This window comes from Bos grunniens, chromosome 22 (genome assembly GCF_055505025.1).
Source record: "Bos grunniens cultivar Pamir isolate PY7600 chromosome 22, Bosgru_T2T1.0, whole genome shotgun sequence".
NCBI lineage: Eukaryota > Metazoa > Chordata > Mammalia > Artiodactyla > Bovidae > Bos > Bos grunniens.
The window spans coordinates 54,098,261-54,111,844 of NC_141186.1; the positions used below are offsets into that span (position 1 = coordinate 54,098,261).

Consider the following 13,584-nt stretch of genomic DNA (forward strand, 5'->3'; position numbering starts at 1 on the left):
GCACCACAACTTCTGAGCCTCTGCTCTAGAGCCTGGGAGCCTCAACCACTGAGCCCACTCGCTGCAACAACTGAAGACCGTGCGCCCTACAGCCCGTGCTCCACGCCAGGAGAAGCCAGCATGATGAGGAGTCCATGCCCTGAACCTAGAGTGGCCCCCGCTGGCAGCAACTAGAGAAACGCCCATGCAGCAGTGAAGACCCATCAGGGCCAAAAATACACAAAATCAGAATTAGATTGAGAGCCCCAAAAGGCTTCCGGCGGTGACCCCTGTAATGCCACTCTCTCCCCACGTGTGGCTGTTTCCTAAAGGGCATCTTCAAGTCCTTCCTAAACTCCCTTTCATCAGACACACCCTGCAGAGCAAACTGGCTTCTAGCTCAGTAAACGCTTCTACATCTGGTCAAAGGGCCAAGAACCATGATTCCTCCTGCATCACATGAGCTCTGGCCTGTATTGGGGATGAGAAACTTTCGGCAGAAAATCTGAACACTGATTACTCTAAGGACAGAAGGCAAGTCAGTGATCTGTGGTTCTTGTTTTAGTTGAATGTATTTTCTGGCATGCCTGAAGTAAAAAATGATTACTGCTTACAACTGAAAATGCAACTGTAACTAAACAAAACAAGTTGTTTTTTAATTCTGTAGAGGCCTGGAAGGGGGACGAGAAGCTTGGCGGGTCAGCCCTCTGCCTTTCCAGGCTCTTGCCACAGTGGATAATACTGAGGCCCAGACCCCTGTTACTTGACCAGCTAAGATCCAGGCATCCAACTGGACCCACGGCTACAGGACTCCAGGTCAGGAAGGGCCCTCAGAGGTGCCCCGGGGCTCAGTACAGGAAGAGCAGGTGGCCCCACGTCACACCTGGGGCTGCTGGTAGCCTGGGACCCAGAACAGCTGGCTGCCTCACTCCCAGATGCATGCCTTTCTTCCACAGTTCCTCCTCCCGAGTGGGAGCCATAAATCAAGAGATGTAAAGGAACATTAAAAAACCTCTGGCAGGAATAGCCACATCGGGTCAATTCAATGTTCTGGGCTATGAATCAAAAGAGCATGAGAATAAGATGGAAAAAACAAGACATGCTTTCCTGGTTACAAAGGAACAGAGCAGAAACATTTCACGGGGGAAGGACCTCAGAAAGACAGCCTGATGGGATGAGGCAGCCACTGTGGGAAACCGCTGTCAGGACAGACCAGGGCTGCAGGCAGACCCGCTCCCCACCGCTTCCCCGAGGGGGATCGCTGGGGGCCGCGCCAGGCTGGCCGGAGGCATGGGCTGGAGAACAGCAAGAGCAGAAGTCCTGGGGTGAGAAGGAACTCTGGGAGTTCAGGACCAGCCATGAAGTTGGTGCGACAGGAGCTGGTCATCGTGGTGGGGCTGCGGGGGACACCCCGAGTTTGGACCTGAGGCCAGGGTGACAGAACAGTGGCTGTCACTCCAAGCCCGAGGATCTGAGTCTGACCCTGCAGCATCCTTCCAAGCCCAGTGCTAAGAGCACGGAGGGGACCAGACATGTGTACCTTGCTGACAAGTGAACTCAGTGAACAGGTGACTCATTCTGAGTGAACCCTGGGGGTTGTTCATAATCCCTCCACCCCAAAATCTCAGAAGAGAAATCCTACAGAGAGAGGTAGGTAAGGAACAGGACTAAAGCATATGATGAACCATCCATCTGTCTGGACCGCAACACAGAGGACCCAAACAGTATCGGAGCCCTGATCGCTGGCCATGAGGGAGCAGCCGCTGTTTCTGAGCGAGCTGGACAGTCCCGCTGACAGCACTCACTCCTTGCTGTCTGAGCCTTGGCTGCACCCTGCTCAGCCCTGTGCTCTCCTTCCATCCCAAACCTGCCGTGATAGGTTTTGTAAATCATCTCAAGGTTGTAGGGAGCTTCCCAGGGGGCACTAGTGGTAAAGAACCCACCTGCCAATGCAGGAGATGTAAGAGACTCGATCGATCCCTGGGTTGGGAAGATCCCCTGGAGGAGGACACAGCAAGCCACTCCAGTACTCTTGTCTGGAGAATCTCATGGACAGAGGAGGCTGGTGGGCTACAGCCCATAGGGCTGCAAAGAGTCGGACACGAGTGAAGCGACTTAGCACGCACGCGCAGGTTTTAGAAGTTACTTTAAACCACACGATTGCTCAGAACCTCGTATTTGCAGTCAGAAGCCACAATTACGCCTGGAGAGTGGTGATCACTGTGGGGGCACATGGCAGGGGGCTTCTTGGGTGCTGGTCCTGTTTTGTGCTTTGATCTGAGTTCTAGGCGTGTTCCCCTTGTGAGCATCTATAATACATGTGTTTTGTTCCTGTTGTTGCTGTTGTTTAGTTGCTTAGTCGTGTCTGACTCTTTGCGACCCGATGGATTGTAGCCCGCCAGGCTCCTCTCTGTCCATGGGATTATTCAGGTGAGAATACTGGAGTGGGTTGCCATGCCCTCCTCCAGGGGATCTTTCTGACCCAGGGACTGAACCACACCTCCTGCATCTCCTGCATTGGCAGGTGGATTCTTTACCTCTGAGCCACCTGGGAAGCCAGTATGTATATACTATACATCAATTTTTTTTAAAAAGTGTAAAATACATACACTCCTGGTTTTGAGGGGAAGATTACCTGGCCTACAAAAACAAACAAACAAACATCCACGTGTGCCCTGCAATTTTGAAACGGCTAGGAGTCCCCACGTCTTAGGGTGTACACCTGCTGGGCTAGACAGGCAGAATTAGACTCTGGAGTGTCATTTACAAAAGTTACTAAAGGATCAGAAATTTACTTCCATGGCTACAGAAGCCTGGATCCAGTAGGTCCAAATTACCATACCATATTTCCTAAAGGAACGTGGGCAGAAGTTCCCACACTTGGTCATGCCAGCTACTCAGACAGGCCCGATGGTTAATGATCTTCTGTCCCCTTCTCCTACTTCAGCGTTTGGCTTGGGTTTACTGCAATGCCTGATGTTTGCGGTGGGGGGGGGGGGGGGCGGGCGGTGAGTGGAGCCTCTGGGGTGCGCAGAGGCCACTGTCCTGAAACCTGGAGGGGCCCCCCTTCTACAGGATTGGCCCATGTTGTTTGCTTTTATATGACAAATGCTCTGAAAAATCACTCTCAGTTGTTCGTTCAAGGCTGGACTTAAACCCCATATTTCAAGCAACTGTTGCTAATGAAGTCAGATAAATAAGCTCAAGTCATGTCTGACTCTTTGCGACCCCATGGACTGTAGCCCACCAGATGCTCCTGTCTATGGAAATCTCCAGGCAGGAATACTGGAGTGGGTTGCCATTTCCTTCTCCAGGGGTCTTCCCAACCCAGAGATAGAACCCACATCTCCTGCATTGGCAGGAAGGTTCTTTACCAACTGAGCCACCAGGGAAGCCAGGAAGTCAGATGAGACTTAAAAACGTCATTAAGACAACTTGTAGCTCAATGTTGAAGAGATGGTCAGATGGGAGGGAGCAGAGAGGACATGTATGGGATCCTTGTCTGGACTGCTTACTTCACCTCCTGAGCTGCTAGTAAAACAAAATCAGGTGTGACAGGCTCCCTGGCCCCTGGCAGGGCTGGGCCATCCGTGGGAGGAGTCACACCTCTCCTCAGGCTCCCAGGCTAAGGCGGGTCTGCTGTTAACAGTTTTCCGAGCTCACATACTGCTGCAGGAATGTCCACCCAAGACAGGAAAACTGAAGACGCAGCCAGGCGTGCAGGTGGGCAAGTGTCTACCCGTCCACTTGCTGGGTGACCGGGACCCTGGAACCAGCTTCCTCTTGCCCCGCCGCCACCCTGCTTGCTGGCACCTAACAGAGTGTGGCTCTCATGGGTGGCACCAGCAGTGCCCGGTCCCCCACAGCGGTGGGGAAGGGGAGACCTGGGGGGGTGGCTGCAGGTCCAGAGTCCTGACCCTGGAAAGGGCAGGGAGCCCACTGATGCCTCCGCAGCAGCTGAGCAGAGACTGAATCTGGAGGGGCTCGCAGAGAACATCCACCTCAGCCCAGAAACGCCGCCCAGTTCATTCGGGGAGTCGGAGCCCCAGCTGGTGGGGTAGCACCACCACCGACCGCAGTGTGGCCCTGAACCCTTCACGGCCTGGGTTCCTCAACTGCAAACGGAGGAGAACGGAGTCTGGCTGTGAAGGTTAAATACAGGCGCTCAACAGACATCACAATAATTAAAATCACAGCCAAGGTCACCGAGAGCGGGGTCTTATCTGCCCTGGACAGGGGATGTGGCGTGGTGCCCAGATCGCCCTTCAGTGAAGGAGCCTGGCACGGTGGCTGGGGCTGCAGGGGGGCAGCCCTCAGCTGTCAGCCCCTTTGGGCACGGCCCCAGCTACACACAGGCACCTTGCTGGTCATGCCCACCCGGAGAGGACCAAGGAGGGAGTGGTGAAGGCCAGGCCGTCTCACCCCAATTCGGGGCAGCTCTGAAGGGCTTTTCCAGCCCCAGACCCCCCTGGGGTTGGCCCAGGCTGGTCAGGCCCGCAGCACAGCCGGGGCGTCCCGCTTGCCCACTCCTGCATCCCCCTGCCCTCCACACACACATTCCCAGCAGTGTCCCCTAGGCCGCCCCCTGCACACTAGACTCTGCCTCGGAGTCAGCTTCCCCAGTCACCCCGCCGGGGACGGGTGCTTCACCTGTGTCCTTCTTCCTTAGAAGGGGAGGAGAGGCCTAGTGTGCAGAGGACAGATGGCCACTGAGGAGGAAAAGGTGAGAGAGAACCCACTGGCGTGAAAACAACCCACAGCAGCACCTTCCAAGCGTGAGGCCCGGGACGAGGAACCCAACGGCGTCCTCTCAGCAGCATCAGCTCTCCTCAAGGGAGAAACACGCAAAGCGGCCGCAGAGGAACACGGCAGAAGGACCGGGGGCAGCAATGCCTTCCCGGGACCAAAGTGTCCCAAACCCACGAGACCGGGCCAAGCAAAGTGCCAGAAAGGTCCTCAGTGATGAGCTGATCAATAACCAGGCACTGAGGTGACTTCAGACCCAAGGGTCCCCGAAGGTGGTCTTGGGGATTCACAAAGTCTTCCCACAAGGTCATGTCCAGGAAGGGGTCCAGGTAACCAACCCAAACATCAACTCCGCTTTGCTTCTGGCTAGAATTACATTGACTCTAATGGGGACCATTGCATTTCCCTGATTCTCTCTGGCAAGAGCCCTGTATCAATAGATAATCTTTTCGTTGTTCAGTCGCTAAGTTGTGTCTGACTCCTTGCAACCCCACGGACTGCAGCACGCCAGGCGCCCTGTCCTTCACTCTCTCCCAGAGTTTGCTCTAACTCATGTTATTTAGAAGTAAAATTTAATCTTTATTTAGTGTGTTGGACAGACAGACATCTATCAGATAACACCAAATCTAGAGACGGGAAGGGCATCTGCTGACGTGAGCCCCTCAACAGGCCAAGCTCCTCGTGCTATGGAGAAGGGGAGAGGCCTGGAAGGGGCTAGGGTGTGTTCAAGATCCCACAGCAGGGCTGGGCCACGCCCTGACGGCCAGGTGCTGGCAGGAGGCATGTCCTCCTCGGCCGCGTGGCCGGTTCCTTAGAGCAGCTAGGAGCTCAGCTACCAAAGCTCTCCTATATGATGGGCACTGGGGCGCCCCATGAGCTCAGTGGAGGGCGACTAGACAACACTTAAAGGGCACAAATGTAGTCCACCCACCCTGGGAGTTTGTCCCAGGCTAGGCTCGCAACTTGCAGTCGGCCTGAAGTCCACATGAGGCTGCTTACGTGACCAGAGCACACGCAGAGGGTGACACTGAGTCAACGCAACACGTGCTGAAGTGGAACAGCTGCCAAGACGCGCCATTGGGAGGGAAAGGCAGAGAGCAGGTGGACAGCAGGCCTGGCTGCGACCCACAGAGAGATACACGCACGTACTCACACGCCAGGATGCTCGGCTACAGACGGGTGGGAAGGAGACTAACGCTTCACTCCGTCTGTTTTTCTGTCTTTGGAGTTTTCTACATGTGACTGTAACGCTTAGTGAAAAAATAAATTAGATATGATACCCTCAATATTTCATATAGCGGTAGAATAGGCAAAGTCAGAGAGATAGAACACAGATTGGTCACTGCCAGGAGCTGGGAGAGATGAGGGATTGAGAAGCAACTGAGTTATGGGTGTGGGTTTCCTCTGGGGGTGATGAATAAATGCTCTGGAACTAGATAGGGGTGGTGTTTGCGCAACGTGAGGGAAGCGCTAAATGCCACTGCCTGCTTTTAAAATTAAAGAGATCGATTTTATATTATAGGAAGTTCTTCTTGATTAAAGAAAAAAAACCATAAAAGTAAATAAATAAAGCAGGCTTTCACGTCTGTGCTTGGGAGGCAGCTGGGCAATGCTGGTTAGAAGAGTGGGAAGCGGGGCTTCTCTGGTGGTCTAGTGGTTAAGAATTCGGCTTGCAAGGCAGGGCACGCAGGCTCGATCCCTGGTGGGGGCACTAAGATCCCACATGCCACAGAACTAAGCCCTTGCACTGCAACCACTGAAGCCTGTGTGTTCCGTGGCCCGCAAGCCACAACTAGAGAGTCCACGCGTGGCAACGGAAGACTCCCCACGACGCAACAAAGATTCCTCCTGCTGTAACTGAGGGCTGATGCGTCAAATAAATAAATAAAATATATTTAAAAGAAGAAAGAAAACAAATTTCTTTTTTAAAAAGCATGTGAGAACAGCACATTAAAATAATAATAAGAATAAAGAGGAATGGGCAAGGAAGCCGAACTGTGGGGCTCAGACCTCACCTGTACCCAGCAGGCCCTATGAGACGTGGGATCAGTCATCTAACCTCTCTGAGTCTGTTTCCAGGCTGGTGAAATGGGCTTCCTTCCTAAGCTCACATGAATAAAGTAAATAGGCCCCGAGGGCCTCTGCTCCTGCTGTCTGCCCTGCTGAGCATGCCCTTTCCCAGAGCAGACTCAAAGGTCACCCCTGGCCTCCTTCAAGCCTAGCTCTAAAGCCACCTTCTCGATGGGATTTCCCCTGATCACTGGCTTGAAAACCAGAAACCTCCCTGGTTCGACTCCCTGCCCTGAGGCTCCATCCTCTCCACTTCCTGTTTCTCTCCCTCAAACCTGCTTATTTATTTTGTTCATCTCCTGCCTCCCTCTCCTGCACCACCTGCTCTGGAGAAGGAGGGGTTTCTGTCCGCCTCATTCATTACGTACCTCAAGGCAGGTACTCAATAAATACGGGATGAATGGATAGCTAATAGTTCTGCTATGATCTGGTGTATGAACCTGCCTCCCTCCAAAAATAAAACCGTTGTTTGTTGTTTAATGATCTTGAAATTAAAAATTCAAGACAAATACTATATTTCACATATATGTGTAATCTAAAAAAAACCGACACACACAGACACAAAAAACATAAACAGAAGTATAGCTACAGAGAACAAACAGGTGGTTGCCTGAGGGGAGGGAAGGTGGGGAGGAAAGAAATAGCTGAAGGAGGGTAACAGGTACAAAGTTTCAGTTTCGAAATAAACCAGTCATGGATATGAAATGCACAGTGCGGGGAATGTAGCCAATAACAATGTAATATCTTCATATAGTGACATACTGTAACTGGACTGACTTGTGATGGTCAGAAACGTACAGAAATACTGAATCATGACATTGCATAATAGGAACTAACAGTGTTGTAGGTCAGTTATACTTCAAATTCATAGAAAAAGAGATGGGATTTGTGGCTTCCATCAGGGAAGGTGTGTGCTTCTTTGGGCTTCCCTAGTGGTTTAGACAGTGAATGAATGAATGAATGCATGACTCCACCTGCAACACGGAAGACCTGGATTTGATCCCTGGGTTCGATCCCTGGGTTGGGAAGATCCCCTGGACAAGGGAACACCTACCCTCTCCAGTATTCTGGCCTGGAGGATTCCACGGACAGAGAAGCCTGGCAGGCTACAGTCCATGGGATTGCAAAGAGTCGGACACGACTGAGTGACTTTCACTTCACTTCAGCGGTAGGTGGAAGGGGAGAGGGGGAATGGGACACGAAAGCAGTCAAAGGCATAAACTTCCTAAGGATATAATGTACAACACGATAAATATAACTAACATTGCTATATGTTGCATATGAAAGTTAAAGGAAATCCGGAGTTCTCATCACAACAAAAAAGTGATTTTTTGAGATGAGATGAGATGATGGATGTTCACGAACCTTATTGTTATCATCACTTTATGATGCCTGTAAATCAAATCATTACATAAAGCAAATCATTATGCTGAGGCTCTCCTGGTGGCTCAGTGGTAAAGAATCCTCCTTCCAACACAGGGAACAAGGGTTCGATCCCTGGTCGGGAAAGACCCCGCATGCCACGGGGGGGACAACTGAGCCCGTGCGTCACAACTGCTGAGCCCACGCTCTAGAGCCTGTGCTCCTCAACGAGAGTTGCCCCAGCTCACCGCACCTAGACAGAAAGCCCAAAAGCAGCAACGAAGACCCAGCGCTGCCAAAAATAAATAAATAAATAAATACATTTGCTTAAAAATTAAAAACCTTTTAAAAAGCAAAAACTTAGAAATCTTTTTTAAAAACTACTATGCTGTGCATCTTAAACTTATACAATATTGTGTGTCAATTACATCTCAGTAAAACTGGAAAAAAAGACAATGGTTTAAACTAAAAAAAAAAAAAAAAAGCCCACAGTATTTCCAGAGAAAAGTATTATTCCCAAGGAGGGGGATTTGCAAAGGAGAAGAGATGGCTCACAGTGAGAGGCCGCTACATGCTCTAGAACATAAACGCCGAGTAAACAGCCAGCCTGACCTCTGACTGCCCAGGGTGGTGTGAGCGCTGCTCCTGCGAGGCTCTCACGAGAAGCAAGAACACAGTGCCCGTGCCTCGGACACGTCCCTCCAAGCACCTCGGGACAGAATCATTCATTCATGCAGGATGGGGCAGACAGACAGCAGCCAACCAGTGACCCTCCCTGTGCGGGGCCTTCCCTGCCCCCCACCAAAAGCCTTCATACAGGGAAACGGTGACCTCAACTACGCACAGTTCAAAAATAAAAACTAAAATAAAATATTGATACCATGCATAAAATAAAATGAGAAACTACTGTACACCTCAGAGAACTCGACTCCATGCTGTGCGGCGATCTAAATGGGAAGGTAACCCAAGCAAGAGGCATCCATGCAGCTGACTGTTTTTGTGGAACAGCAGAAACACATAACATTGTAAAGCAACATACTCCAATCACAAGTAATTTAAAAAAATAAACAAAACTCCCGCTCTTCTAGTTAGAGCTTCTGTGAGATGGCTACATTGTTACTCAACAGGATGCTATCTCTGCTTTTCTGCTGCCTCCAAACTCTGCACGGAGGAAAAAATAAAAGCTGAAGCCAGCAGTCTCCGAGAGTTTGTGGCTTTAAAAAGAGAATAAAACAAAACCTCCAAGAGGAAGAAAAACCAACAAGGAGCATCTTCCATTCTCTTAGGAGCCACGACTGTGGGTGTAACCTGGCTGCTGGCTAGTAGTCAGGGTGGGGGTGCTGAGTTGGAAGGTGCCTAATGCACGGGTCTCCAATTTCCCAGAACGTCAGGAGCAGGGCTGGCTTGCGAAAAATGCCAACTGCTGGGCCCCATGCCAGTTTCTGATGCAGTAGGTTTGGGGTGGGGCCTAAGAATTTGCATTTTTAACTAGTTCCCAGGCAAAAGGACGCTGCAGGTTCAGACTACACTTTGAGAAGGACTGCTCTAGAACAAAGCCTTCCAGGTCAGAGTTTCACCTCCCTCTGCTGAACACAGAACGTGCAGGCAGACACACGTGCACACAGGGACCCGCAGAGAGCCCACGCCCAACCACTGGTCCTCTAGTAGCCAGGCTCCCCTGGCACAGCCAGCAACTGATGGAACGAACCCTCAGGGGTACATGGACCTTCTAAGAAGCCCATTCAGGTCCCGCCTGAGCCAGTCACTGTGACAGGTTCTAAGTCACTCCCGAAACCCTTGAAATCCAAAGTCACAGATTTCCCTTTTTGCGGGGAGCAGTCACGAGCAATCCTGCCCTTTGCACATGGGTAACCACCAGCAGCAAGATCCGCTTTCTGCCTAGTGATGATCTCAAGTCTCTTTTCAAGTTTCAGAAGAGGCAGCTGAAAGAGGAAGTTAAAAAAAAAAAAAGACAGGCGCACTCAAGGAGAGCGACAGCATCCCTGGTGGGGGTAGGGGGCGTTTCCCCCTAATGCCCAAATGCAGGGACCCCGTCACCCGCTGTGGGCAACCACACCAGCCTCTCAGTACTCACCAAAGTAATCGGCCTTCGGGTGAGCATCCATCTCCCGCTCCAGACGCTGGGTGAGGGCTTCTAACTTCAATTCGGCGGCCGTGGGTCCAAGCTCAGGGCCCGGGATGAGCGTCTGGCAGGGTAACCTCACTCTGGGGGAACTCGGCGTCTCTGGGAGCACAGGCCCCAGGCTGCCATCAGAGGCCCAGCTGGAGGCACCTTCTTTACAAGATAACTCAGGCAGGGTGGACATCACTGGATGGACAAGGCTGTTGGGGCTGAGCTTGGGACCAATGCCAGGATCTGTACAGCCAGGCTTGGGACCCAGCCCAGGGAGGGCACCCGCCTGCATATGGTCCATGCTGGCTGGCGAGGATGAAGGGGCAGAGCTAGAAAGGTAAGATTTGGGCCCATCTTGGAACCAGGGTTGAGGGTCCACAGTGGGTTTGGGCATCGTGCCTGAAACCTCACTCCCTACCCCCGAGTTTGTTCTGGGAAGAGAGCCTTGACTGGGCCGGTTCAGGGCCAGAGGCGCTGAGAAAGAAGGGGTCCTGGGCTGAGCAGACCTCGGGAGGGCCCCATTCTCTGGGCCAGCGGAAGGGAGGCCAGGGCTCACTCGCTGGGAAGAGGCGGTGGTCCAGACCCCCGCTGGCTTCTCGCTGTTGCCTCCTCCAGGCCCACCATCCTGGCCACTCTGCAAAGACCTGCCAGAGCCTGCGGAGAGCTGCTGGTGGTACAGGTGAGGATCCCTGGAGGGCTTAGATAGCAATGGGTCGCTCCCCGGGGTCCCAGACCACCCACTTCCTACACCCAACCTGATGCCAGGGGACACTCCCGGGTCGTCGGCCCACTTGGGGCCTGCCAAGGACAGGTTGTCGTAATAGTCTCCGTGGGTGAGGCAGGAGGGATCCTCACAGGGGCCCGGCCGATGGAAAGCAGACATCTCAGAATTCACCATGCTCTCCTTGGACCCACAGTCTTGGCTGCCTTGCCTCGAACCCCGGACGTACAGCTTGGCCCTCTGCTCCTGGGGTGGGTACGAGGGCTGCCCAGGCGCCACGGTGATGGTCGTCCCAGGGGCCACGGTTGAGGCAGCGAGAGGGGGCTTGGCAGCACCATCCGCGGCCAGCTTGCTGCCCCCACCAGCTTCCCTGTGGGCCGGTGGGCCCAGGCGTGCCCCACCGTTAACGGGACCCCGGCTCGCCCTGGGCAGGGTCTCTTCCTGTAGGAGCTGCTGCTGCTGCTGCTGCTGCAGGTGGATTTTGGCCATCTTGGTAGCAAACACCCTGCGTGTTTCCTCAAACTCCGGGTTGTTGCCTGCACCCTTGTCCACTCGGAAGAGCCCATCTTTGGAGGCCTCATACATGTTCAGGTCCTCAATGAACTTACTGGCCTCCAGGCCCAAGTCGTCGTACTTATCCATGTTGCTGACCGGGCCTAGCCTAGTTGAGTGCGTGGAGCTGGGGCGGTGGGGGTCCTGGCAGAGGGCGGACACTCAAGTCCAGCCCAGAACAGGTACAGCCTTCCACCTGCCCAGCATGAGAGTCATGACCCAGGGCCTTAGAGTCCAGCAGATGCTGAGGCCTCAAAGTCACTTGGGCCAAATTTGCTTCCAATTCCCCTTCCCCTCGGAGGTGTCCGCGTGGGGGCGGCTGGCGGCGCTTGGCTGTCCGAGCTGGCTGTGAGTTCTTTTCTCAGTTTCAAATCATAAAACGTAAAAGAAATACGGAAGAAAAAAAAAAAAATCACATCCTCCTTAAGCAGCCAAACTCAAGACACCCACAAGGCAGCAGCCGCTGGACAGGAGGGAAAGTTGCTCAGAGAGCAGAGAGCAGAGGGCCCAGGACCGGCCGGGCCGGAGCGGAGGCGCGGCGGCGGGAGGCGCGAGCACGTACCGGGCGCTCGGTCCTCCGCGGCTTCCCCCGGTGGCGCGGAGCTGCGATCGTGGCCGGCGCGGGGACGGATCGGGGATCGGGATCCGGGGCACACGGGCCGGCCGGGCCCCGGCGGGAAGTTCACGGCAGCCGGGCGGTTGGTCTATTGTCCGATGGCGGCGGGGGCTGGGCGCGCGCGAGCCGGAGGGCGGCGGGACGCGGAAGTGAGTGCGCCGGACGCCGTCCCCGCCGCTCGGTCGCCGGCCGGGCACGTCGCGGGCCTGCGAGGAGGCGGAGGCGGAGGCAGCGGCCGAGGGGCGGGGGCGCGGGAGAGGGGCGGGGTCGGCGCGCGCGGCGGCGGGCGCCCCGGGGCAGGCCCGAGCCCGACTGGGCTGGGGAACCTGGAGGTGTGGCCCGCGCGCCTCTTTCAGCCCTTGAGCGCGGGACCGCCCCAGGAGAAGTCCGGCCCGGCTCCGGTCCTTGGGCAGAGCGGGGCGGAGGCCACTCCGCGGGGATCGCTGGCAGGCGACCTGGACGGCTTGCGTGGACCCGAGACGTGCCGCTTGAATTTTGCGGGAGTCCCGAGGTCGCACGCTCCTCGTCCCACTGTGCCTCGGTTTCCCGAGTGGAAAGTCAACCCCTTTTGCCGGCTTGGCCCCGGCAGTTCCCTCGCCCCTACACAAGGTGCAGGATTGGCGACCCACGGAGTCACCTGAGGGCTGGCCCAAGTCCCCTTGGACAAGTAGGGAGACTGAGGCATCGAGGGAGAAGGGTCCAAGATGCCATCATGACTAGCGAAGCGTGCATGGGTGCCTAGGTCCTCTGAAAGGGGTTAAAAGGCACATTGTTGCCCGGAGGGAGCGTCCTAAGTCCCTCTGTTAGGCCATAAAATCACGTGCCCTGCTGGCTCATTATTCATGGGAGGATTTCTGATCCCCCAAGTAGATCTGCACGACTCTGGGGGCGCCAGGCCTGCCTCCTGGGCACCCTAGCAAGGCCCACCACTCCCTGCACTACCTCCTAGGTGACCCTGGAGAGGTTTCATTTCCCAGAGAGCAGATACCGTGATCCTAAGGCCGATACCAGACCAGTCAGTTCCCTGGTAACCCTCAGTGCTTACCAGGGGCTTAGACTGAAACCAACCCCACAACGGCCTTCCTGCTCTGGCAGGGTCTGCCTCCCTGCGGCAGGTCTGACTGGGGAGTCTTCCCTGCCACTAGCTGCAGGAGCTTCCTGGTGTCTGCCCAGAGCTGGCCCTTGAACTTCTCCGTGGCTCATCTTACCATCTCTGCCAAAATAACAGTCTCTAGAACCCTTCTTTTTCGGCACCCTCTTTATTTCCTCATCAGTTCTGATCACTATTTATATTTATTGTTTACATGCGGTTTTTTGGTGGGTGGTTGGTTTTCCACCCCATTAGACCATATCTGTATGCCCAGTATCTATATGTCACAGTACCTAATAGTTGAATAAGTGAAT

The 13,584-nt window shown here is 54.2% G+C and overlaps 1 protein-coding gene across 1 annotated transcript in view; it reads right to left on the bottom strand.

The window, feature by feature from the left end:
* Positions 1 to 12,398, bottom strand: part of LIMD1 (LIM domain containing 1) — a 79,113-nt gene extending 66,715 nt beyond the window's left edge. Inside the window, exon 1 of the mRNA XM_086368424.1 lies at positions 10,253 to 12,398. Within this exon, the coding sequence (XP_086224550.1) occupies positions 10,253 to 11,654 (1,402 nt within the window). The 5' untranslated portion in view covers positions 11,655 to 12,398. The remainder of the gene's footprint in view (positions 1 to 10,252) is intronic.
* Positions 12,399 to 13,584: the final 1,186 nt, after the last annotated feature.